General features: G+C 46.8%; 1 protein-coding gene across 1 annotated transcript; it reads right to left on the bottom strand.

Moving 5' to 3' along the window:
- Positions 1-234: 234 nt before the first annotated feature.
- On the bottom strand, positions 235-24482 carry kcnk3a (potassium channel, subfamily K, member 3a; the record flags this gene model as incomplete). Its single annotated transcript, XM_084483806.1, is given in 3 exon segments — positions 235-1175; positions 24204-24218; positions 24221-24482. Coding segments are annotated over 3 exon segments (1218 nt in total).
- Positions 24483-25525: the final 1043 nt, after the last annotated feature.

Below are 25525 nucleotides of genomic sequence, written 5' to 3'. Positions count from 1 at the left end.
TCAAAAGTCTGGAGGCATCAGTATAGTGCAGTGTATGGCAGCAGGCGCCCTGACTCCATGCTACCAGAGAGAGGCAAACATCTCATCCACTGGGTCCCTTTAATAACCGGAGCTGTGCTTCGCAAGCACACACCCCAAACCCAGTCCCCCTGGCTGGATCTATTGGTACATCGTCCCAGCGTGAGACTATAACGTGGTGGACCACGGCCAGACATCAACGGACCTCCTGGCCTCCTAGATGGAGCTGCGGCGCTTGGTGAGTCCCCTGTAGGTGTTGATGCTGTGCAGCCCCGTGGACACAGAGCTGATGCCCGAGTGCCGGTGCATGCTGCACACACATCCGTTAGAATGCAGGGGGTTTGAGAAGGCCTCGCCCTGCTCCATGTAGGCGTCCGACGAGGACAGGTCCCGGGGGATGATCATGGGAATGGAGTACTGCAGCTTCTCCCTGCTCTTGTACCACAGGCAGGAGCACATGGACTGGAAGTGGAGCACCTCCGCGTACATGTTCCGCAGACCCCGGCTCGCCGGCCCCCCGCTGCTGCTACCCATGCCGCCGCCGCCGCCGCCGCCGCTCACCCCGGCGCAACCGGACGGCGTGGAGGAGCAGGAGGCGCCGTCCACCACGCAGTGGAGCCGCTCGCCCGCCTGGCCGTTGACGGCGGCCAGGAGCGCCCGCTGCTCGGCGTCCCGCCGCTCGTCCTCGGCGTTCATGGTCATGAAGCGCAGCACCACCAGGTTGAGGAAGGCACCGATGACCGTCAGGCCCGTGAGGATGTAGATGAAGCTGAAGGCCACGTACTCTGGCTTCTTCTGCAGCGCCTCGTCCTTCTGCAGGGCCACGTAGTCGCCGAAGCCGATGGTGGTGAGCGTGATGAAGCAGTAGTAGTAGGCGTGGAAGAAGCTCCAGCCCTCGAACTGCGAGAAGGCCAGGGCGCCCACGCACAGGGTGCTCATGCAGGACACGAAGCCGATGATCACCATGTTGACCATGGACACCTCCGTGCGCCGCATGCCCATGCACTTCTTGAGGCGGTGCAGCAGGTAGCGCACCAGGGTGTTGATGCGCTCGCCCAGGCTCTGGAACATGACCAGGGTGAGGGGGATGCCCAGCAGGGCGTAGGCCATGCAGAACGCCTTGCCGGCGTTGGTGCTGGGTGCCGCATGGCCGTAGCCTGGGGGAGGAAAGAGAGAGAGGCACACGCACTGAGGTGAGTGGTAAGTGGGACAGAGCCGGATAACGGGGCTCAATAATGAAGCGAAAAAAAGGAATGGAGGCAAATTGCTTAGCCTTCACATTTCCATATTTTAGAAGTTTTAGAAACAGTCATAATATTTCTTTAATAAAAACGGCTGTCTTTGGTGGAAAGATGGTAAATAATTAATGGACATTTGGTCTCTGTGGGGCTGGCTTGAGCCAGTGAGGACATTTGCCTCTAATTATTCTCCCTGTATTTTTCCTATTCAGTTAAAAAAGGAGCCCAACACACTTACAGCACTGCTGTAAGTGTTTATGCAGCAAAATACAACCACACTTTCATTTACATTCATTAATATCAGCATGATGAGACTTTACATGGAGGCTTTCTCGTTCTGATGTTCCCTGACGGCTTGAGGCGAGAATGGAAAGCAACATCGGTTAGGTTTCAAGGCAACAAAGGAATAGTTATCTAAAAACACAGGCAAACTCCAACAATGTATCATGGGTCAAATCAATATCCTATAATACTAAGCTAGCGTTGGGGTGAGCTCCCTGTCATCGGGTTTACATTTTTCCTCAAAACATGGTCTTGTAAAAAGCCTGCTGAAAGCTTATGTAATCTGGGATCTGGAGAGATGAACGGTGGATTATTGAAGGACAAAGTGTCTCTCTCAGAATTTTTGCCAGTGGCAACTTCACAAATATAGTCTGGCTTTGGTCTGTGTCACGTTGACCCTGTTCCCAAAACACTGAAGCAGAGGGATTAGCGCTGCTCTCAAAGTGTGTTTTCAGGTAAAGTGTCAACATTAAATTCCTAATTGAGTTTCCTTGGTGCTATTGCTGTGTGTTATGAAATGGAAAAACATCCTCTATCGGGTGATATGGTCTAGCGCAGCGGCTCGTGTATCACACAAGGCCGAGAGATACGGCCGCCTGGTAAGGCGAATGAAAAAAAAAACACTTCATTTTTCCCTTGTGCTTGATTTAATTTCTCTCTGACACCACACTGCTCGGTTCGGCCATCTGTCTGTCTGGGGACGGATTTTGTTTCAAGCTCTGCCAATTGTGCCGCCAAACTAATGACCATTTAAAAATGATACATAGCCCAAGTCAGCCAGGGAACATGTGCTTGGCTTGGAGCACCTCTTCACAAAGGGGCGACAAGCCATCATTTACTCCTTTGACTTTATCCTCTCTTTAATCATTCATCTCTACTCATTACTTCTCAAGCTTTTCTCTCTACTTTCTCCTCTCCTGCTGTTGTGATGACTGTTGTTAATATAGTCCCATTGCCATGCTGGCCATGGCCGTGAGGATTTCTTATTCAGGGTGACAATAACCTAATTGCCCTGTAGCAGAAACGGGCTATCAGTTGAGTATGTTTAATTTCTCACAATTTCCCAGGTGATCAATTATTTATTTTCTCATTTCATATGATTATGCAGAATTGCGAAACAGCCACATTCACTACCAGGTCTAGACTACCCAGAATCCTTCAGCCTATATTTGTCTTTGAAAAGGGCAAAAATCCCTCCTCAGCCCTTACCCTCCTCCTTATATCACAGCTCTATGAATTTTAATGCGCTTTATGGCTCACATATAATAGAAAATAGCAAAGGCGCAATTATATCCACGGCAAATTTGCAAGCTTGCCCCAGTGTGAAAGGGAATACATTTAAACCTAATGAGAAATGTGTCACAATTCAATGTGTTGCCATTGTATTGGACATGCATCTTGGTTGCATAATATTATGTTAGTAGAGTGTGTGTGTGTGTGTGTGTGTGTGTGTGTGTGTGTGTGTGTGTGTGTGTGTGTGTGTGCATGTGTGTGTGTGCGGGGTCCTTGATCGTAAGAGAAAAAATCATTTTCAAACACATCATTACCATTTTAAATGTTGTATTTTCCACTTGAATTAACAATCTGCATCGTTTCCCGGAGCCTAGCAAATACGATGCCTAGAAAGACAACAGCCCATAATAAAGGCGATAGGTCCGGGTAATAGCTTTGAGTCGTGCCACAGTGGCTGTATCAGCTGCATCCATCTCGTGATGTGTGGGTTAAATATTGACTTTCCAATTTTTGGCCTTTTGTCTCAAGCTGTCATTGGATCCAGGTAAACATGAAAGCCGCTGGCTGCCTTAGAAACCAGCCCCATGTCACGACACGGTCCGGGCCCGGTGTTCGCCCAATTTCTGCTCCCTTGTCAGATTTTGCTACTTAGTGGTTCTGCGCATGTGCATGACGACAGTATTGATCCGCGGTGTAGTATTGGTGTAAAATACACATACTGTACCCCTGAAATCTCCAATAAAGACGTTATTATACAATATCAGAGTCTATTGAATCATGCTACCCTATCAAAAAGTGCTACCTTATGTGTTTGGTAGTGTATTTAATCTGTTGACCGACTGCCTCTATCAAATGATGCTCCCACTACAGAATCACGTTATTTTACACCCCTACTCGCCCTGTGTACACTGATGTACAAAAATACAGGGACCATAATTTGATACTGTATTATAACGTCTTTATTGTAGATTTCAGGGGTACAGTGTGTGTAATTGACACCAATACTCAATAGTGTCTGCATGCGCATGCGCAGAGGTAGGTAGCAAAATCTCGTGGGTAGCAGAGCTTGACAGAACGCCAGCGTGACTGCGGGGCCGTCAGCGACCGCGCGGCTCATGGCTAACAGCTGACGCTACGCAGGCAGCTGAAGGCGCCGGTGACAGGGGTGCGGTGGGCCAGCGTTGCTACTTCCACGTTTAGCACCGCAGTTCTGCCGCTCACGTGATCCTGGGCTTGACGGAGACGTCGTGTGACAGGGTGTTGTGTGACTGGGTGTGTGTGTGTGTGTGTGTGTGTGTGTGTGTGTGTGTGTGTGTGTGTGTGTGTGTGTGTGTGTGTGTGTGTGTGTGTGTGTGTGCGTGCGTGCGTGCGTGCGTGTGTGTGTGAGAGAGTGTGTGTCTAGCATGTGGGGAACGCCACCAGGGTCGTTGTTGTTTTTTTCCCCGCTGTTGAGATTAATTACTTTGCTTGTTCTTACAGTTACGAGCTACAGTAGAGCTCGCTTCTTACAGGAGAAACATAAGAACACTAACAACATATTTTCTAAATTTTTCTAGAAACGTCTAGAAACCTTAGATTTGTTTTCGGGGCTGATGATAAATATGTCCAACAGAAACAGCAAACCAAGGCTAATTGTGTCCTAACTTCATTCTGCAATTATCATGGGAAAGAAAATATGCGTATCCTCTGAAAAGCGATAAAAGCCTTTTTCTAAAAGAGCCATTAGCCATAAGCTAATGAGGATTGAGTGTAATAAAGGTCAGAACACAGGTGCATCCTCTCCTTCCCCCCCCCACCCCAACACCACAACCTCTCATTATTGAATCACAATTCACAAAAATATGATTCCAGCCAATGCCTGGAGCAACAGATCGGCGCAGATACCATCGTAAAAAAAAGAGAAAACCTTTCCTTATCTACATGAAAAGCAGATAAGTGCTGTTGATTTAGTTTCATTGGAGGAAAAACACACACACACACACACACTACAGGCGGCCTGTTTCACAGAGCTGACCCCAGGCCACGTAAAGACTTGTTACACAATAATTGCGCAGCATGAATAATTTCACAGGGTTTTAATCGCCTCCTCATGTTAATTTCACCTGTCAGGAGCTCGAGTTTATTCAGCCCTGCGTCGTATTAACCACCCCCCCCTCCCCCCCCTCCCCCCCCCCCCCCCCCACCCCCCTCCCCCCCTCCGAATCCGATGTGGTCCAAATTAAATCCACTGTGTATTCTTGTTACACGATACAAATGATGATGAAATATGGGTGCTGGGGCGTCTGTTCCCTTGGGTGCTGGTCACTGTCTGAAGATGAGTGTGTATGAAAGGTGGGAAACTCGGGCTGCCCCTCCCCCCCTCCCTGTGATGTCTGTCTCCAAAGTACCTCCTGATGCGTCCCACCGTCTTCATTATGCTGATTAATCAGGCAGAGAGAGAAACAGGGCTTTGAAAATACATCAAAGGCTAGTATAATGTCCCTGTTAGGGCCGCGGCTCTCAGTCACACTATTACATTGTCATTGATTACCAGGCACAATTTGTTCTGGGCTAAACAGACGATGGGGGCAGAACCCGTTTATCAACTCGAGAGCACATCAGCTGGCATAATGGGGCAGGATTCTGCAATCGTGGTGAATCTATCAAAAGCTAATTTAGCAGTAATTGGTGAAAAAGGGGCCAGAGCATCTTAGCGTTGTTGCTGGGTTTTGCCGGCCCTTAAATCCATGGTCTTACTCAAAATACAGTAGAGTTAAACAGAGAGAGAAAGAGAGAGGGAGAGTTGAATTTGCTAGTGCCATTCCCAGACGGACACAAAGACACAGTTGGGTTGCAGGACAAATGTTATACAACACAACGTGTTGGATACAAATGTTATAAAACATGACCCATTGCAAACATAAGTTACGCAACATGATATGTGCATACAAATCTTATACAACACCAGATGTTGTACAGAAATGTAAATCAGCAGGACAGAAGCCAGAACGTTTTTCAAAGTAAAAGCCCTGCAGCGCCTCTAAGGACGCACTCACACTAGACAAGGTTGCCCTGTACCGTACTCAAGTACGATTACCCCCCCCCCCACTGTGCCGCTGGCCTATGCTCACACTAGGAAATCTCAACTGGGCCTAAGTACGGTTGCCTCTTGTACATATAGGTTGCGTATCTGTGCGTGTGTCGGCACATTAGCATTTGTACCGGGGCCTGAGTGTAGCAGAGGCCGGTTCGACCGCTCGCGGGTCTCGATCCTGCCACCTCTCGAACTATGACACTACCAGCATGGGAGTCGAACGCTCTAACCACTGAGCTAAATGCCCAGGCTTCTAACTCAGAAGCTAGAAGTGTTCTTAAGGCTAGGGGTGTGATGATTTACAAATGTACTAACACCAGCTAGCCCAGGCTAGTTGGCATCCGTTACATGAGCACACCTCTCCGAAGTGTACTGAGGCCACGGAATTTAAGGGAGCACTCACACTAGGCCATCTGTACCGTGCATGTTTGCCCCCTAAAGTCTAGATCGTTTGGTGTGAGCATGCCTTCCGTATTCAAGTAGAGTTCAATTCCGTGGCCTACACTTCGGAGAGGTGTGCTCAGGCCCCGGTACAGATGCTAATGAGCCGACACACAGACACGGACGGATACGCAACCTATATGTACAAGAGGCAACCATACTCAGGCCCAGTTGAGATTGCCTAGTGTGAGCATAGGCGGCACAGTGGGGGCGGGGGGGGGGGGGGGGGCAATCGTACTTGAGTACGGTACAGGGCAACTTTGCCTAGTGTGAGTGTGCCCTAACTGTACTTGAGTACGGATGGCGTGCTCACACTAGCCAAACGATCTAGACTTTCTAGAAAATCATACTCGGTACACGGTACAGATGGCCTAGTGTGAGTGCGCCCTGACACCCCCTACCCACTGTACACGTCCGTTGATGGATCTCATTGACTTTGCATGGGACGCTACCGAAATGCATTGTGGGTCCGTCCGTCTTATCGGCTCCGTCTCTTGCGTCCAAAAGTTGAGAAAAGTTTAACTTTTCAGGCAGCGACGGATCCGTCACCCAATCAGATTGCGTTATGCAAATATACGCAAGTGCACTGTCCAATGAAATCACCTTTGTTATACAACCCGGGAAAACACATAGATGCGTCAAAAAGCCCCCATCCGTCGACGTGTACAGTGGGCAAGAGGCGTAAGACAGCTGAAGTAATGGCATAGCTTCAGTGGTGAAATTGAACACAGAGAGAGACCTATTGTACCAATTACAATTATTTGAAAGACAATTATAACCATGTTCTGTTTTGCCATGTTCATTAAAAAAAAAGTAGCATTCCAATGTTAAACGTTAATTATCAAGCTTCTCTTTGGTTCGTGTGGCCAAGGGCTCTCTCTCATTACCCGACTTGATGAATAAATAATTAACACACTAAATAAATAAACAGCATTAATTTGCTACAGTGCTTCCAAAGGGGCACATGCCTCTTCAGAAAACAAATAGAAATTAGCAATGTTTGCGGACAGATTTGGCAGCAGCAATCCCGCTAACTACACTGTGTTAGTTTTCAGCGCTGGTCACATACACATATACAAACAAAGTTTTAAATGAGCCAGGTCTCCGTCTCTGTTGAGAGGACACTGCCAACAGTGTATAAAAGCCGTGGCGGTCTATAAACATATCTCCCATCTGCGTAAACAGTGTGTGAAGGACGTGCCAAAAAGGTGTCATAGCAAATTAGCATATTCCACCATGTATGGTTAGCGTAGCTTTTAGCTTACATGGGTTGCCCCGGTATGGCCTTTCTCGGACGTCACTGTCGTGGGGGCTTTTACGCATCTCTGAAATACCAGAAAAGGGGGAATATTCAGTGGCAGCGCACAAATAAATAGCGTTCCATTCTGAGAACCACTGCATGGGCGAGCATCAGGCTCTCGTCTCTCTCAGCGGTACGCTTTCCATCTGCTTCTTTTTTTTTGTCCATGTCACAGCTGTGTGCCGCGGAAAAAAAAACCTCGAGTTATCGTGACTGCTGTTCCATGAACCACACGCGGAAGAAAAAAAAAAACAGGCCATAACGACGGCCGTAGCGATTCCCACGCTGTGGGGACGTTCCCCCCCCTGTTCTGAAGTGCGCGGTGCACAGGGGCTCCTCTGTCAGTCGGTGAGTCATAGACACCTCAAACTCCAGACGACCCCGCCGCTGTTTACTCAGGCGGTCAAACAGGGCCCGGGCCTCTCCCCATGCCTCCTCTCCATTATCCCCCGAGCCCCCCCCCCCGCCCCCCCCGCCAGGCCCCGCAGACAGCTGGTCCTCACACCGCCCACACTGCTCGTCACCGCCTCCTCAGTCGCTCCCGACTCCTGGATCCCATTGACACGGGATTCCATCAGCAGAACACCAGTTCCAGTCAATGATGACTGCGATAATTAAAACAAACACTTTCACACACTCTCTGTGGTGGCGTGGGTTATTGATTGAAAGGGAAAAAAGCCATTTGTTGGGAAGAAGCACTTCTAGATGAAGAGATATCTGTACATGTTGTTCTGGATCCGTAACACCGTCATCACACACTTTATTTCAAGTGACAGTGGAAGTGCAATTGTGTTATTTATCGTTATTTGGCGTGATTTAGCCTTCAGTTTGTAGTGTGCAATCAACCAATAATGTAACCCTTTGATCTAAGGGCAAAAATACGGATATCAGAACAACGCCCCCCCCAGCCTCCCCCACACACACCTGGGAGGAGGGGGATGTCAGCACCCACCTGCTGCCCCCCAGGAACCACATATAGAAACAGCATCCTGGCCATGCCAATGAGCCAGGCTGGCAGCCCCCCCCAACCCAACTCAATCAATAGGCCCAGGTTGATGCAGTGCCAGGCGCTGCAGGGCACATACCAATAGCACCCCACACCACCGTCAGTAAACTGCAACCTGATTCCCCACAAACTCATGTCAGACGTATATGTTATTTTTCAAAAAAAATAATTTCTCGTGTCAGTGTTTTTTTGTTGTTTTAGCACTTATAGTGGCACGGACACGAAATAACGTGAATGTGCGTTGGGGTGCTTAATCATAGCGATTGTTGCAGCTTCGTTGCAAAAACCAGAGTGGAATAGTGGCATGGAGCCCGGGCGATAAACAATGAAAATAATGAGTTCTGGGTAAGAGCTCACTCAATTTTGGCAGGGATAATGTTTTTATAATGTAATTTTAAAACTCAATTGTCATCTTCCCCCCCCCTCAAAAAAGAGAGAAAAGATTTAAATCCTGCGACGTATTTTACCCACTGCCAATTGGATAATATTTATATTGTGAAATTCCAGCTCTTGTGGACAGTTGAACTGCACAAGCTTAAAATGCTCCGCCCCTCCGTTACCCAGATCAAACTGTATTTCAAAGACTTTGAATTTGAAGGGTTCTCGTGATCGTGTTTTCCGGGATATGGGATCTGTGCTCATCGTGTTGTGTACGCGGGTAAACCATGGCTGCCGGACCAAAGAAGTGGGAATGTCCTTCGCTCTGCCCCGCTGGTAGCTTGATGACGTCTGTGGTCAAACATGTTAATGCTACGGTCAGTCAGTGAACCATGACTACCGCCGGACTGAGAGAGCATGAGAGAGAACGAGAGCGAGAGGGCATGAGAGAGAACGGAGGGGAGGAGGAACCAAGAGGGCGAAAGAGAGACAACGTGAGAGACCGAGAGAGCACGAGACAGAGAGAGACAGAGCCAGGAAGGGAGAGCGAGAGAGAGCATGAGAGAGAGAAACTTAGCGAGAGAGCACGAGACAGAATGAGACTGAGAGGAGGATAAATCAGGAGAGAAAAAGAGGGACAACGTGAGATAGCCAGAGATCATGAGACAGAGCCAGAGAGGGAAAGATAAAGATGCAGTGAGAGAGTGAGAAATGAGCGTAAGAGGGAGAGCGAGAGCAAACGATAAGGGACTCATTTATCACCGGCAAACCGATGCCAGAGGAGACAGCTCATTGGCACCAACAAAAAAACAAACAACCAAAAGCAGTTTTTTTTTCTCAGAGGTTGACGTTAACTTGGTTAGCCTGGCCCGTACGCTCCCTAAATAGGGCCTGGGAGCCTGTGCTAACCAATCCGGCGCACAGATGAGACCCTGTGACATCACCGGCCCTATCACAAACACTCCAGAGCCACCAGGTCTCGGACCAGAGGACACACACACACACAGGCATGCGCACACGTTCACAGGAAACACACTGTATACACTCTGATGTAAATGTGTCGCGGGCTAAGTCCCTGCACGCTATTTTTTTCCGCCTTTCCACCCACACGGGCGGACACGGCCCTGTGATGTGTGGCTTTCAGCCGTGGCTCAGCCTGCTGAGGTCCCGGGTATCGCTGCGGCACAGGGCAGAGGAGAACAAGACAAATTGTAAACAAATAAACACGGGGAAAGCAGCCGTGTCTAAGCGGGTCTATTTCTAAACCCACGGGTTCCCGACGAGGTTCCTTTTTAGGGGATATGCGAGGAAACCTTGGCAGGAAGTCGTTTTCCATGAAGTCAGCGTTGCACGTGTGCGGCATTCCAGACAGGCTGTGAGTTTCCCGGGGAGGATAATTAGATAAATCTCCTGATTTATGGCTTAAATCCGATCGCTCACGGGTGTGCGTTTGAAAGTTGAAGGAGGTGAAAGAGCGATAAAAGAAGGGTGTAAGTCAAGGGAAGGAGGGGAGGATAGAGCCAGACGCCAAGGAGACAGAGAAGTTGAAGTCGGAGTTGAAATGAAACATTAGTCAAGTCAATGTATTTGTATAGCAGGCCTTTGTACGGCGGCTGCAGTCTCAAAGGGCTTCACGGGCCCATATTGTACGGCAGCCCCTAATCCTAAGCTCTCTGAAGGGCAAGGAAAAACTCCCCAAATCCAAAGGGAAGAACCACAGAAGAGGCATCCCTCCTTCTAAGGAGGGCGAGGAGCGTGATAGGTGCTGAATGGGAAGAGCGATGATCGCAGAAAATTTAAACAGAGCAGAAGCAAAGGTTACGTAAGAAACAACATGGACATTAGGTTTTTGTTTCAATCCTCAAGGCTATTGTTGAATCAGATGGAGAACACGTAAAAATAACAACGAATCAACGTCTTGAATGCTCCGCAAACGCCCTGAGTGTATGGGGCTGTTACAGCAGGCCAGCTTAGTGCATGTGGCGGTGTGGACGTGGCTGCTGTTAACCATGGAATGCAGCCGCCAGGGCATCCAGTCATGAAGATTACGTAACATCACCAGGCATTCACTCCTCTAATGTATTAGGCTGGAGATTTGATGGCAAATCTCCAAACCGGCAACCAATAAAATAGAAACATGTTCTCTGCATTCTGGAGGAAACACTAACCTTGAACAAGAGACACTGGCTTAATCCTTAATTCAATGTGAAAGGAAGTGTTTTCCTTTGTAGTCATTTCTAATGTAGGAGCACCGCGTTTGGATTTCTCTTATCCTCTTTTAGCAGGTCATGTAACGTGATGGAGAGATCCTGCACTTTTCTGCAGGTTGTGTCGTGTTCAACCAAAGTGTAGAGTTAAGGCAGAACCTAGATGTGGGACTTGACGGGATGTCAATCACAGTCAATTCAACATTCAAAAGCACTTATTCAAATTGCAGATTCAGTCAAATGCTTTTATCCAGTCTATATATACATATATATATATATATATATATATATATATATATATATATATATATATATCTGTCTGTCTGTCTGTCTGTCTGTCCGTCCGTCTGTCTGTCTCTATCTGTCTGTCTGTCTGTCCGTCTATCTGTGTCTGTCTCCGTCTGTCGATCTGTCTCTCTGTCTGTCTGTCTAGTACCCTATTGAATTCACACATCACACTTTACACGTTGGTTTAAGCCTCACGGAACACCTACTGACAGAATCACAACAAGGACAACAATACACCTGTCCTCAACGATCAATAATCAATTAGTTTGAATAGTAGGTAGTTTGTTGGTCATACATATCTATCTAATGAACTGACTGAGTCCAACCCCACACCCCCCCCCCCCCCACACACACACACACACACACACACACACACACACACACATTGTACGACACCAGCGGAGCGGACAGAAGCGTGCCTGATGAGCCCAGAACACGGAGGATATGCAGTCAAGTGGTGTGTAGTTTGACACACATGAGGAATTAATGCCACAGTGAGAACAACAACAACAACAACAACAACAACATCAACAACAACCAAACCCTGATATTCCCCATTGTACCACATCAAACCTATTCACACGTCCACATCCATTCTTGGAATCCAAGGCAATCGATGAACGTCGTGTGTGCGTTGCCCGTGGCACATGATTGGTTATGTTGTGCTTTATTCTTCTCAATTTAAAATGGCTGCAAAAGACAGCCAATAAGGTTGCACGTGTGCGCCCATGATATGCTGTTTACAAAAGTTGAACTGCACAAGCTTAAAATGCTCCCCTCCGTTACCCAGATCAAACTGTATTTCAAAGACTTTGAATTTGAAGGGTTCTCGTGATCGTGTTTTCCGGGATATGGGATCTGTGCTCATCGTGTTGTGTACGCGGGTAAACCATGGCTGGCGGACCAAAGAAGTGGGAATGTCCTTCGCTCTGCCCCGCTGGTAGCTTCATGATGTCTGTGGTCAAACATGTTAATGCAACAACCACAACGTAAGTTGTGGATGAGTGCCGAATGTATGGGTGGGCATGGTTATTCTGGGATGTCAAGACTTCACCCCGCGTAGCCACAGCCGGTGGATGTTTTATTCAGCCCTGAGCTCTCCTTTTAAAAATAGCTGCTGTCAATCTTGCCGCCTGTCCTCCAGTCACCTCCCCCCCCCCTCCCCCCCCTTCTCCCTTTGCTGCCTTATCTCCTTTTTTTCCTATATCATGGACCCCTCTCGCTCTCACGCTCCCCGCTTCATCTATCCGTCTCGTTATGTTTAATGCAGAGCGATTATGTTCCCTTCGCCTGCTCTGCCAAATCACATGCAGGCGCCGGCGGGCTCGGGCCGTCCGCCACCTGATTCCCGTCTGATGGACGCGCCGCACGCTGGCCCCGTGCTGGCCCGGCCCGGCTAGCACGCTGCGCTCGAGAAACAGATGCTCGTTTTCCTGAACTGACACACATGCAGCGGCAGCAGCAGCAGCAGTGGTAGCAGCAGCCAACAGGCGCACACTGAAGGACTTAGACAGCAGATGGCAGATACACCCATGAATAACACATGCTTGCACACGCACGCACATGACAATACCCGCACAAACCCCCCCCCCCCCCACACACACACACACACACCCACACACACACGCACAGACGATGAAGACATTTGCATACACTCATGACAACGCTGTATGCAATAGGGTTGAGTTTCAAATGGAAATTAGGGAGAGGATACGTGTGTGTGTGTGTATGTATGTGTGTGTCTATATTCGTTCTGTGTGTGTACAGTGCGCATGTGTGTCCGTATGTACGTGTGTGTACGTACACGTGTACCTACAGTATGTATTGTGTCTGCGTTGCGTGGCCTCCAAAGGTTTCTGGCTGCTCCTCCGCTCTGGTTGGCCAGACGCCAAAGTCGGCAACCTATCACATGTCAGTGGGGTGGGAAGGGGGGGATGAGGTCACGTCATGCCAGGGGCCTCATTATCAGGCACCTGGTACAGCAACCTGCGGCCCCCCGATGCAATTAAAGCAGGTAATGGATCTCACTTAGGTGTCATCTGAACCTCAGACTGGATCCATCTGGCCCCTCTCCTCCTTCAGTCCACCTGTCTTTGTTTTTTCGCGGTTAACTGTACTACTAACTGTATTGTATTACGGTTGGCCGAGCTTATTTATCTCTGAACAAACACACGGAGACCTGGTAGAGAGAGACGTGCGGGTGGAAACAATGGCGGTGGTGGTGGTGGTGGTAGGGGAAAAGACTCCGATCCGGTTTTAATCTCAAACACACAATGCTTTGGTCAATAGCTGCTCTTCGAGATGTGCTTTCACCGGTGCCTCTGTGATGGGAAGAATACATCAATTGAAAGGAAAAAGGTTAAATAAAATCTCACAAATGCGCAGTTGGACCACTCGCTCTAAAACTTTTTTTGAGAGTGCAAATAACACCTGATCACATTTCAGTAACGGTTAAACCTGAACTATATCACTCTCAGTGCAGCTGTCACTGCTATCAAAATGATTGGAATCGAGTGTGTCTGAGGAATGAAACCCATTTCCTCGCGGCTCAAACAACCCCGGATTGTTGAGTTTTTTAAGGCTCTTTTCAGGTCGGTAAGTGGGGAAGATGGGTGAGACAGTGATTCTTCCAGGGATTTGCAGGAAGTGACAGATTTAACAGTGCATGTGGAAAGTCTCTGTGGTGTCTTATCCTGGAGAACCATACTTGAAGTGTATCCAAAAAAGGAACATAAATCTTACATTTTTACCAAAAAGGAAATCTATAAACACAAATATACAGTTTACAGAGCAGATTCAAATCAATTTTTTCACTTGATACTTGTGTCTTTGTGTGTGTGTGTGTGTGTGTGCGTACGTGCGTGCGTGTGTATGAGTGTCCGTGCATATCTGTGTACATGCCTGCACCTATGTGTCTGTTTGTGTATGTATGTGCATGTGTCTATGTGCATGTGTGTGTGTGAAAGAAAGTGTCCGTGTCTGTGAGAGTGTGGCCTAAGAAATGAAGGAGACTGCACCTCACATCTCCTCCTCACCTTGATGAGGCAGTGCGGCCAGCGCCTGAGGCCGGCCATATGGCAGACAGAGACAGACAGGACATAGACTGGATGGAAGCAGCCTTCGTTTCATTAACTCCCCTCTCAGCTCTTCGTAGCAAACCCAGCCACACCAGGGAGCTGTCATTTTAGTATACATATTCCTTGAATAATCCCATCTGTGGCAGGGTTGCAACCCTTTGAATAAAAGGTTTGGCACTTTTGAAAAGATAACACATTTGTGGTTAGCATATACGGGCAGGATGCTGACAGCAGAAGCCTGTACCGAGAACCTTATAAACAGTGTTTGGGAAACGGTCAAATGGGTTTAGTTGTGTGCTTGTTTCTCCAAATGATATAATCATACTTTAAAATAGGCCGACACATATGCCACTCCTGGGATGGATTCTTCCCAATGTGGTGTCTGCTGAGAACAACTGATTCACTCAAACCGATCACTACAAGTACAACAGAAGGGGATGACTCTCAAATGCTTTTTTTACCCACTGCCAAACAAGCCAAACAAGAATAACCTCAAATCTCGTGTACCAGTCTCATCATCACCAATTAGCCGCTGCAGTTTCCTGTTGTGTGTGTAGCGCCATGAACAACTATTAATGCTCATCCAGTGTTTTTTTTTTTCTTTTTCTTCCCACCCTCACACATTCGGGGTGTGAGAAGCAAGCAGATGCATCACTTCTGCTAGCTCTGGTGTCAGAATTACTTAACAGCCCGCAGAGAGAGAATATAGGGCCCAACAGCGAGCTTGTTCTTATTTTCATCATTTCCTTCCTTGTCTTTTCTTGTGTTTGGTATGGGGGGGGGGGGAGGGGGGGGGTTGTTGACGTCATCAAGCCTGGGGTGTCTTGGACCAGGCTCTTCTCTGTAAGAATATACATCGAGTGGAGCCTGCGAGAGCTCCAGCTCCCATCTGCCTCAGGGAGGAGGTTATGGAGGACGTGGTCGTCGGAGGGGGTAGTATATATGTGTGTGTGTGTGTGTGTGTGTGTGTGTGTGTGTGTGTGTGTGTGTGAGTCTACTTCATACTGGTAGGCTTCTGGGAGAGATGGAGCACGGAGAGACGCGAGCGGCGACACAAACGAGGACCCGGGGCCCCTAGGCAACGTGCATACGTTTGGGCCCCGTCGGGGCGAATAATGCTTGGGAACGAATGCCGGTGGCTCCAGGCGATGGCCAGCATGAGCACTGGGCCGTGCGTGTTGCACGTCTGGGAGTGCTGGAACCTTAAGCGGTGCGAAGCTGTCGAAGGCCCCCGTGAATTAGAAGGGGAAAATTCTCAGTGGTTTGTTATGGAAAAGGGCCGCTGATGAAAGCCATGGATCAGAGTGTAGAGTAAACACACACCAGCGCTGGCTTTTCACCCCTCCATGCTCAGATGTGTTGTGAGTGTGTGTGTGTGTGTGTGTGTGTGTGTGTGTGTGTGTGTGTGTGTGTGTGTGTGTGTGTGTGTGTGTGTGGGTGTGTGTGTGTGTGTCTGTATGTGTATGTTCGCACTTTGCATCCACACAAAAACTCTATCATGCAAAAATTCACACTTGCAGGCTCTATCTCGCACATGCACATGCATACACAGACAAACACACACACACACACACACACACACACACGTTAGAGGACAGTGTGCACGTTGGGATGTTGAAACAATATTGTTTATTTTTTGTTGCTGATGAATATCCACATTCTATATGCATAACCATCAACCACCAACTGTTGCCATGTTGTATAATTCACACAATCTGTCTGTGTGTGCACAGGGAGAGGGAGAGAGAGGGGGAGAGAGCGAGAGAGAGAGAGAGAGAGAGAGAGAGAGAGAGAGAGAGAGAGAGAGAGAGAGAGAGAGAGAGATAGGGAGACAGATACAGAGAGAGAGAGAGAGAGAGAAAGTGAACATCTATTCAGGCAAAGGTCGCACAATCTCCATGCTATAGCCAGGCACATAAAACAAAGCCCACTGGCATCTCAACACACAGCCAATCAGCACGCAGCAGAATCCTTGCTGAACCCCATTGTCATGTTAGCACAGAACAGTATCTGAGTCTGTTGTTCGGCTGACATTTATCCTTTTTTTGGATTTGAGCGGTTTCTTGGTCCAGCGATGCAGACTGCTGTTTAGTGCTATATTTGATAACACTCTTTATAACTTGTTTGGTGTTTCAGAAGATGCAAGCGGCGTGTATCTGTGTCATTCCAAAGTGTTCCCTCTTTGTCCTTGTTGTGGAAAAGTGCTGTTTGTCCCATGGCCCATTAGTCTGTGTCACACTGTCTCACTGAGGAAATCAACACAGGAGTGGTGGCAGAGCTCTTTGCTCGAGCTATCAACACAATGTCCAGTGGACATGCATTAACCCACATAGCAAGCCATACAGCCACTTAAGATGATGCATACATTTATAGAGGTGAACATGCATTTATCGCAAGAGGGAAAACGTCTTCACAAAGTACTATTTCATCAAACACCAGGCTCATATGAGTGCTGTTGTGCATTTTTGTGTCATGCAAAACACACACACACAAAAAAACTGCAGTATTCCAAAAGCAGAGTCGGTAAATCAATCAGAAATCGCATGTTAAATCTTAATTTGCAGTAACACTGATCCACTATCGCTCTCGTTCCTCCGGCGGCTTCTAGGAAACCTCGCTCCTATACGACTGGATGGAAAAAGTACAGACAATACCTTTCCTTTTCAGGTCATGAAGAAGAGCCCAACCGTTCCACCGGACCCCCCGCTTTCATCCCAGAGACAGCACTCCCCGTGACGGCTTTTACAAGCTGTCACCCCCTCCTCCAGACAGGCCCCGGGACGATGCAGCTCACTGCTGCCCGGTCCTCCTGTCTGTCGCCATGGATATCGGCATCACTTGTTTACTTCCCGACATGAGAGAGGAGGAAAGGCTGGGTGCTGTTCTGGATCTGAATGGGACTGTTGTCTTATTCTCTGGCAGAAAGTGCTGATTCCATAGGCTCCAAAGCACATGTAAACATCCGACTAGTACAACATTATATAATTCCTGCCAAGACTCTTATTCAGTGTCTTGTTTTTATTACAGATTCAAGCAGATGTATGGTAGTGCCTCGATATGATTGTGGAAACGTACTATGTTTCATCCAAGCACAGCTGGGCTCTTGTTTGGATTCATAGTCATATCTTGTTTCCAAAAGAGTGCGACACGACTCAGTTAATCTCAAATATCCAGCGTGGGAGGATTAGGACATTAATCAAACGGCTTTACCTGTCCAGCTCTCGCCAGAACCCCCTGGCTTCCGTACAGGCTCCTCATCCACTATGCCAGCACACACGACTAGAGTGGAGAATCTTTTGGGGGAAACTGATTCATCCTCTTTTCTTGGGAGCTGTATGCATATGCACAAGTGGGAAACTTGTGGTTTTGTTTGTCAGGCCAAAGGGGTTAATGCTGTACAGGTCGTGCAGTGTCAATGTTTAGATCCTGGAAACAGGCTCAATATAAATGTGGAGATGGAGAAGATAAGGCTTACTGTTGTGTAGTATTTGATTTGGTTCCTCTCCAGCCTTGGACCTTGCCAGATTATTATGTCTACTAAATACAACAAGTCATGTTTTTTCTTTGTGGCGAGTCTCAAAGGCAAAGCAAGCACGCAAGTTTCCATGCACAGGCAGACGTGCACAGAGCAGAGGACGGGCAGCAAAAGGTAAACATTCCCCCAGGCCATGTGAACCCGAAAGCTAGTCCCTTCTATCAACAAGCCCCACATTGTACTCCCCCCCCACCCCCCCCCCCCCCCCCCCCCCCCACGATCATGTACATCAACAAACCCTACCGACGCTAATCAAAGCTGGTCGCACTGTTTGTTTTCTTTCTCTGGTTTCTCCAATCTCACCCGTAGCCCCTGACTGCTTGGGCGAAGCGAGGGTTGAGTCTGAGGGTAACAGTCTACTGAGCTGGATGGATCCACGCTGTGATTGCCTTTAAGATGATGAAATACCCACCTTTATTTTGTAAGCTGTACTGGGAGTTTGACATGCTAGGGAAACACGTGGACTCAAAATGAAAATTGCACACACACACAACCATCCGGTAATCTCTACGCTTTAGGCTGTGCGATAAACTTTCAGGGGCACGTAAGGTAAAGCGATACAGAATAAGCGAGGGAATGAAACCAATGAAAAATAAACCGTATCTTTAATAAAGGATTCTTGTGAGGAAGCTAGATGGTGTTCTGCTGTGCTGTGGCTCTCAGAGCTCTTGTAAATTCAAAGAAGAGTCTACCGTACGGCTGACGTCAATGGGACTACGACTTACTTATTTTCAGAAAATCATATATCAAGTGTATATCAAGTGCAAAAAAATGAAGGCCAATGATTACACGCTTTCTCATCTTTCCAGTCACTTCAGGGAGAACTCTGGAACTCAACTCACTGCCCTGATTTGACTTACACACGCACACACACACACACACACACAGACACACACACACACACACACATGCACACACACACACACACACACACACACACACACACACACACACACACACACACTCGCTGAATCACACAAACTCATTGGGACCAAGGAGAACACTACACACAAACAGACACAGACACACACACTCACACACAAACACACACACAGAAACAACACACACACACACACACACACACACACACACACACACACACACACACACACACACACTCGCTGTATCCCAAAGTAATTGGGACAAAGGAGAACACTACACACAAACAGACACACACACTCACACAAACACACACACAGAAACACACACACACACACACACCCCACAAACTCATTGGGACCAAGGACAACACTACACCCTACTATTGTATTACTTCACTGTATTTTGGTGTGTATCTTCGGCCCCTGTCACGTTTCATCTCCGTGGTTCTGTTCCCGGTGCCCGGCACAACACACTCATGGAAGGTAATACGCTGGGGCTTGTTTTATGTAACAACAACAAGTCAGGGGGGATGCTTGCGTTGTGCAATGTCCCCCCAGTCTATTTTTAAATGCTCGCACACACACACACACACACACACACACACACACACACACACACACACAGACACACACACACACGTAAGTATTTGCACACACTACTTAGGATCATGTTTTTCCTATGATCAAATTAAAGAGATGTTATTGCTCAGAAAATACCATGACCATGAACCGAATAAGCTGCAATACTTACTATTCAAGTGACACCTTGACAGCTTGATATTGTTTCCAATTGCAAATAGTTTTAATCAGCATCGTTTGCCTATTGTCTATGCCGAACACCCATCAAATCCCCAATGGAAACCATCAATCTATTTGCTTGTGATGAGAAAAGCCTGTTTTGCATAATGGGGTGGCAGTGTTGTGGTGTGGATAGTTGTTGCTTCTGGAGTCACATTTGAATAGAGCCAGTATAATGCTCAGTATGGGGGTGTTCAAATCAGATCACAATGGTCCAATAGTCCAGCAACCAGGCTGAGATCAAATAAGAATCAAACGGCTGGAGAAGCGACCTCACGTCCAACGTGAACGTAATACGATCGCAGTGGACGGGGACAGGGACGGGGGGGAGGGAATCAACAAAACAAAACAAAATGCAGGTCGAACAGCTAACAACAAAGAAAACACACACACGGTTCAGAAACAAAGAATTGCCTGGCGTTGTTTATGCTCAAACTCCAACAGAATAACGGAGAACTCCGGTCGGACCCTATTCCACTTAGCTGGGTGGGCTACACAGGTGAGCCTAGATCGCGTAATGATGAGCAAGGGCAAAGAAGCGGCTCAGATTAATAACATAGAAGTATAAAATGTCATGGGAAAGAAAAGATGCAATCAAACCATAAACGTGAACAGAAAAACTAAAAGGACAGAAAAGTCCCTGAACCCTCCATCTCACATATTTAAGGTGGAAAAAACGTGGAGACGGTCTCCTGTGACAGACTGAACCCTCTGCGCCCTAGAAGGAGCCCACAGTCACACCTGACACTGGTCATGTTATCTCTTCCTCTCTGTACACATTAGCATTCAGACACCCCAACGTGTTGAGGAGTAGAGAGGTTCAGAACCCAACCGTCACACAACACATCAACATGTGTTGCTTTTTATTTTTACAGACTACCACCAAATGGAAAAACAAAATGCCAAATGATCCAGGAACACAAACACTTTTACAAGGCAAGGGCTTCTCAGTCTTAGAAATCAAAGCAGCAAGTTGTCTCCCATGAATAAGTCTGTTGATGAGCGTCACAGAAGCGGTTTGTTTTATGAGTTTAAATGTACCATTATCATGACAAATTGACTCTGGGATTCATGTAGTGATAATGAGCCCAGAAGATATTCTTCTGAGTGGGTTTGTGTGTGTGTGTGTGTGTGTGTGTGTGTGTGTGTGCGTTTGTGTCTTTGTATGCGCACGTGTGTGTGTGTGTGTGTGTGTGTGTGTGTGTGTGTGTGTATGCACGTGTGTGTGTGTGTGTGTGTGTATGTGTGTGTGAGAGGGCAAACTCTAATACATGTTATAAACAAAAGCTCAAAAGGTTAAACCTAATGCATTTTGTATTCTTGTTTCCCACAATACATTCCCTCCCATCTCCACATACAATTGGAAGAAGCTTTTCAAATAGCTGCCAGATAGGGTAATAGATAGATGTAAACATGTGGTATTATAGAGAATTACAGTCAAACTCTGTCAAATGGAAATGAGAAATTGTCTGTTTTCGTAAAGCCAAAGTATACACAACAGAATCATAAAATGAAACACTGGCAGTTTTGCTATCATCTTTTCTGTGATTATTTTAGAGTTTTCTTTCTTTGGGACATCGGACCGTTTCGGTGGATTCATTGAAGAAGGTTCCAGTGTTAGGATGACGAGGGCCTGTTATCGTGCTCCTATAGAATGGGAGTATTCTTAAGACTAATGATAATGTTGCTGTATGAGGGGGAAAGAGTGGCCTCTGTTCACTGGATTTCTTAAGAGGACAGAGGACAGAGGATGTGATCAAACATACGAGGAGGTTGGGGTTGTGTGTGTGTGTGTGTGTGGGGGGGGGTCCACTTCCACGACCAATAAGGTTTAACGTAGGCTCACTCTATATGGAAATACACAGACATTTCAAGGAGCGAGCTACAATGGCTTATTATTCTGAATTGTAATATCCAAAAAACACCAAGCAGGCTGGCGACATGGCATATTCTGATGTGTGCGGTCTGGTGATTGTGTGTATGGGAAGACACAAAGGCTCTTACTGTCACAGATAGTGTTTCTTTCAAAAGATTGCATCAACATGTTGTTCTTCATAAATAAACAAAATAAACATTCTGTGTAATCACTTTCTGGAGATCGATTGAAAAAAAACACTGTGTATGTTGTTCCCTGGGCTCGAGCCATACTGGGTAAGCACATTGCGATAGCTCTTAGCCGTGTGATGTTAAGTACAGAGACCCGGCACTGCTCTGTGCAGAGGGCAGTGTGTGGTGTGGCCAGGGATGGTGGGGAGGTCAATGGAACAGCGGGGTGCTGGTGCTGTCATCAATACTTAATGGCGGAGTGATAAGCTAATCACTGTGTAGATGGATGGTCCAAGAGGCTTACAATTACAGGCCGCTGTTATGGACACCGGGGCTAGCTTAGTGTGCAATTAGTAGTGTACATGTGATAGGGTTTCAGAGGCAGGTCAGGCCTGGTATAAGGAGCCAGCGGTCATCCCATGGTCACCGCTGTGTGTGTGTGTGTGTGTGTGTGTGTGTGTGTGTGTGTGTGTGTGTGTGTGTGTGTGTGTGTGTGTGTGTGTGTGTGCGCAGCAGGTGGGCGATGGGTGAGGACAAGGGTGATACATATACTGTACTTACAGGGTGTTAGGGGGAGGTAATTGGCCTAAGCCATGTTCCCCATGTCCATTATAAGCCCTGACACAAGAGGATGGGATATGGGATCATATCATATCCAGTGGTATATGATATAACATGATCTGATATGATCTACAATTATATATATGATATAAATGTGTATGATATAAAATAATATGGCACATGACATGATATACAATGTGATATAAAATGAAATGATAAACTATTTGGTCTAATATTATACAATTAAGATGCATGATGATGTACAATATACATTTTTAATATTGAATGATATACAAAATGGTTTAACATTATGTGAGAAGGAGAATGGTTTATATCATATACATGTTATATATGGTAAAGGTTTTATAAATCAGTGATTCTCGGCTGGTGGATGGTGACCTAGGGCATATTGAGTGGGTTGCATATTATATACCAAACCTTAATCTTTAGAAAGAAGCCCATGAATTAACTAATGTTTAAATTTAAATTGATGTTTCAATTGTTTACTAGCAGCAGCTCCTTGTTTGCTAGATGTTGTTAACGGTACATGAAGGCATTGTTGATGACTGCAATATGGGTGAATCACTTTTATTTCTGGGTGGTGACTTAATGACTAATGACACATGTGCTACCTGAGGCTACAGTGGAGAACCACTGCTGCATACAAATGATATAACGATTGGATAGGAAGTAAAATGATACATATGATGTAAAGTTGTATGCTATAAAGTGATATGATATACAATGTGTTAACAGTTAGCTAATGGTCTAGTAATTATTTACTAATGGTGCTCATGTTAACTTAGGTATTTATGTATCCATTATTTAGTAGGGTTAGGTTTCTCCCTATTCCTAACCCTTACCCACCAACCCCAACCCTAACCCTAAACCTAACCCCTATTCTGATACTGTATAATAATGCTTATTCTTCAACTAATTAGTTAACTGATGGTTAATTCATGTACCCTTATTGTAAAGTATTACCCATTATATAAGATAACGTACAATGATATGATGTAAAGGGAATCATACATTTGATATTAACTTTATACAAGGTGAAGGTTATATAAACTATATCCTATGATATAAGGGGTTGGAGATGCATACGATCCCGTGACCCGAATCAAAGAGATTGCGTTTATCCACAGTTTAACCCCCAGAGATGTCCTTGGCTAACAGAGGTACTATAACACAACATATATAATATATAAATTACATATTACATAATGGTCGATCTTAATATCATTGCGTTATATATAAGCGAATAGATAAACATGTGGATGAATCCTGCATGCAGTGTTGCAGTGGCTTGCCCATGTCAACAATGCCGCGTAAAATGTCTGCAGACACCGACGTAGTAGAGTGAGGGGAAGTTACAGAATTGAATGGACATGGTGACACTATGTCCGGTTTGTGCAAGCAATACTTGCAACATTCCCTTTACAATGTTGACAGACACCAGTTGCCCTAGTACCAAGCCGTGAACACAGAGGAACATACGATCAATGTAATACATGTTATTCACATGAATGCAAGGCAGAAAATGATAACGGGACGTTATCACGCACCAGCCTCTGCCGCGGGCCAATGATGTTCAGCTGAATGAGTTTTGGCGAAAAGTAATTATTTATTCCAGCTATCCCTTAGGGAACGTCAACAATGTGTTGGGCATGACGATTCATGCATGCAAATCGAATCAGGGTTTAACTGGGGGTTTAATTCAAGCTGTCAAATCTATTAACTTTTACAACGCCTCCGATTCACATTTGGCATTTCTTTACGCGGGGTTTAAGGGGAGGTTTAAGCAATCCTGTTTAGAAAGTTGAAAGCAACGCACGTACCTATAGTTGTGATGAGATAGCGAAGTAAAAAGACCCGGCGAATTTCCACTGCACCCCGGCTTTGTGCGGCTTCAGCTGAAGCACCACCTTCTCCAGATCGTCGAAGGCGTCCTTGGACAGGTTGTAGGTCGTCAGAAGTTCACTTTTCTTCTGGTCCAGCTCTGTCCTCGTGCTCGTCTCTTTTTCGGATTCCAACACATCGAAAATCGCCGCGCCGACTATCAGGTAGGTGAACGTGCATATAATCAGGGCAAGGGTCCTCACGTTTTGCCTCTTCATGGTCAGAAAGACTTTGTGGGGGTCTGCGGGAGTTTCGGCGTGGATCTTGAGGATGGGGAACTTGGCTGGCTCATGGCTGATCTGTTTCTCACAGAGTGGTGCGTCGCTCCATGCGCTCGGAGCTCTGAGAGGATACTACTGTTGGCCGAGGCGCGCGTTTTTCTATTGGAGCTGTTCATTCAGCACCACCCCGCCCACTGGCCAGCGGAACACCCCACCCCTCCCATGTGCGTGTGCGTGTGCGTGTGCGTGTGCGTGTGCGTGTGTGTGTGTGGGGGGGGATGTGTGTGTGTGTGTGGGGGGGGGGGGGGGGGGCGGTGGGGGTGGATGTGTGTGTGTGTGTGTGTGTGTGTGTGTGTGTGTGTGTGTGTGTGTGTGTGTGTGTGTGTGTGTGTGTGTGTGTAGGTGTCTGTCTCTCACTCTACATCTCTCGCTCCCTTCCTTTTTCTGCAAATAGCTAAACGTTCTGTTTATTTGCCCTGAGTGATTCTCTGTAAATGGTTCAATAAAGGAGCTGTGAAGTCTAATCTTTCGCTCGCTCTCTCTCGTAATTAACAATTCCGTTTGTTATGCAACTTCTTCGTCGTGTCCGTGAGGCAATTAGGATTATAACGTCCTCAAAGAAGCCCATGTCCTTTTATTAATGCTGTTGTTCTTTGGTTCCTTCCATGTTAAAACATGTCATGTTTGTTGTGCTGTTATGTAATGTTAATAATCATTGGATGTCCCCTCCTAGCGGTGCTCAGTGTAATCCTTCCTCCTTACCTAACCAAACTCAGTCCCCCTTTGCCCACCTGCCCCCGGCCGCCAGTGACTCCAGTATTCAGCCCTGCCCCCTGTCTGTGATGGGATGTAGTGTAGTTAGACTAGTCTGATCAAGTATCGTTGTTTATTTGCACATACCTTAGCTTGTTGTGCTTTTGTTATGCGTCATTGGCGGTTCCTTTCGTTGCTATTTCTGTTATGCTATTTGATTATTTGATTAAGTGAAATCTATCACGCTCTTGTAAGCTTGTCAGAAGGTGATTACATTATTATTCTAT

The sequence above is a fragment of the Micromesistius poutassou genome (assembly GCF_964030765.1).
Source record: "Micromesistius poutassou genome assembly, chromosome: 19".
Classification (NCBI taxonomy): domain Eukaryota; kingdom Metazoa; phylum Chordata; class Actinopteri; order Gadiformes; family Gadidae; genus Micromesistius; species Micromesistius poutassou.
The sequence above is the reverse complement of the archived record's forward strand: the minus strand, read 5'-3'. Positions and strand labels throughout refer to the sequence as shown.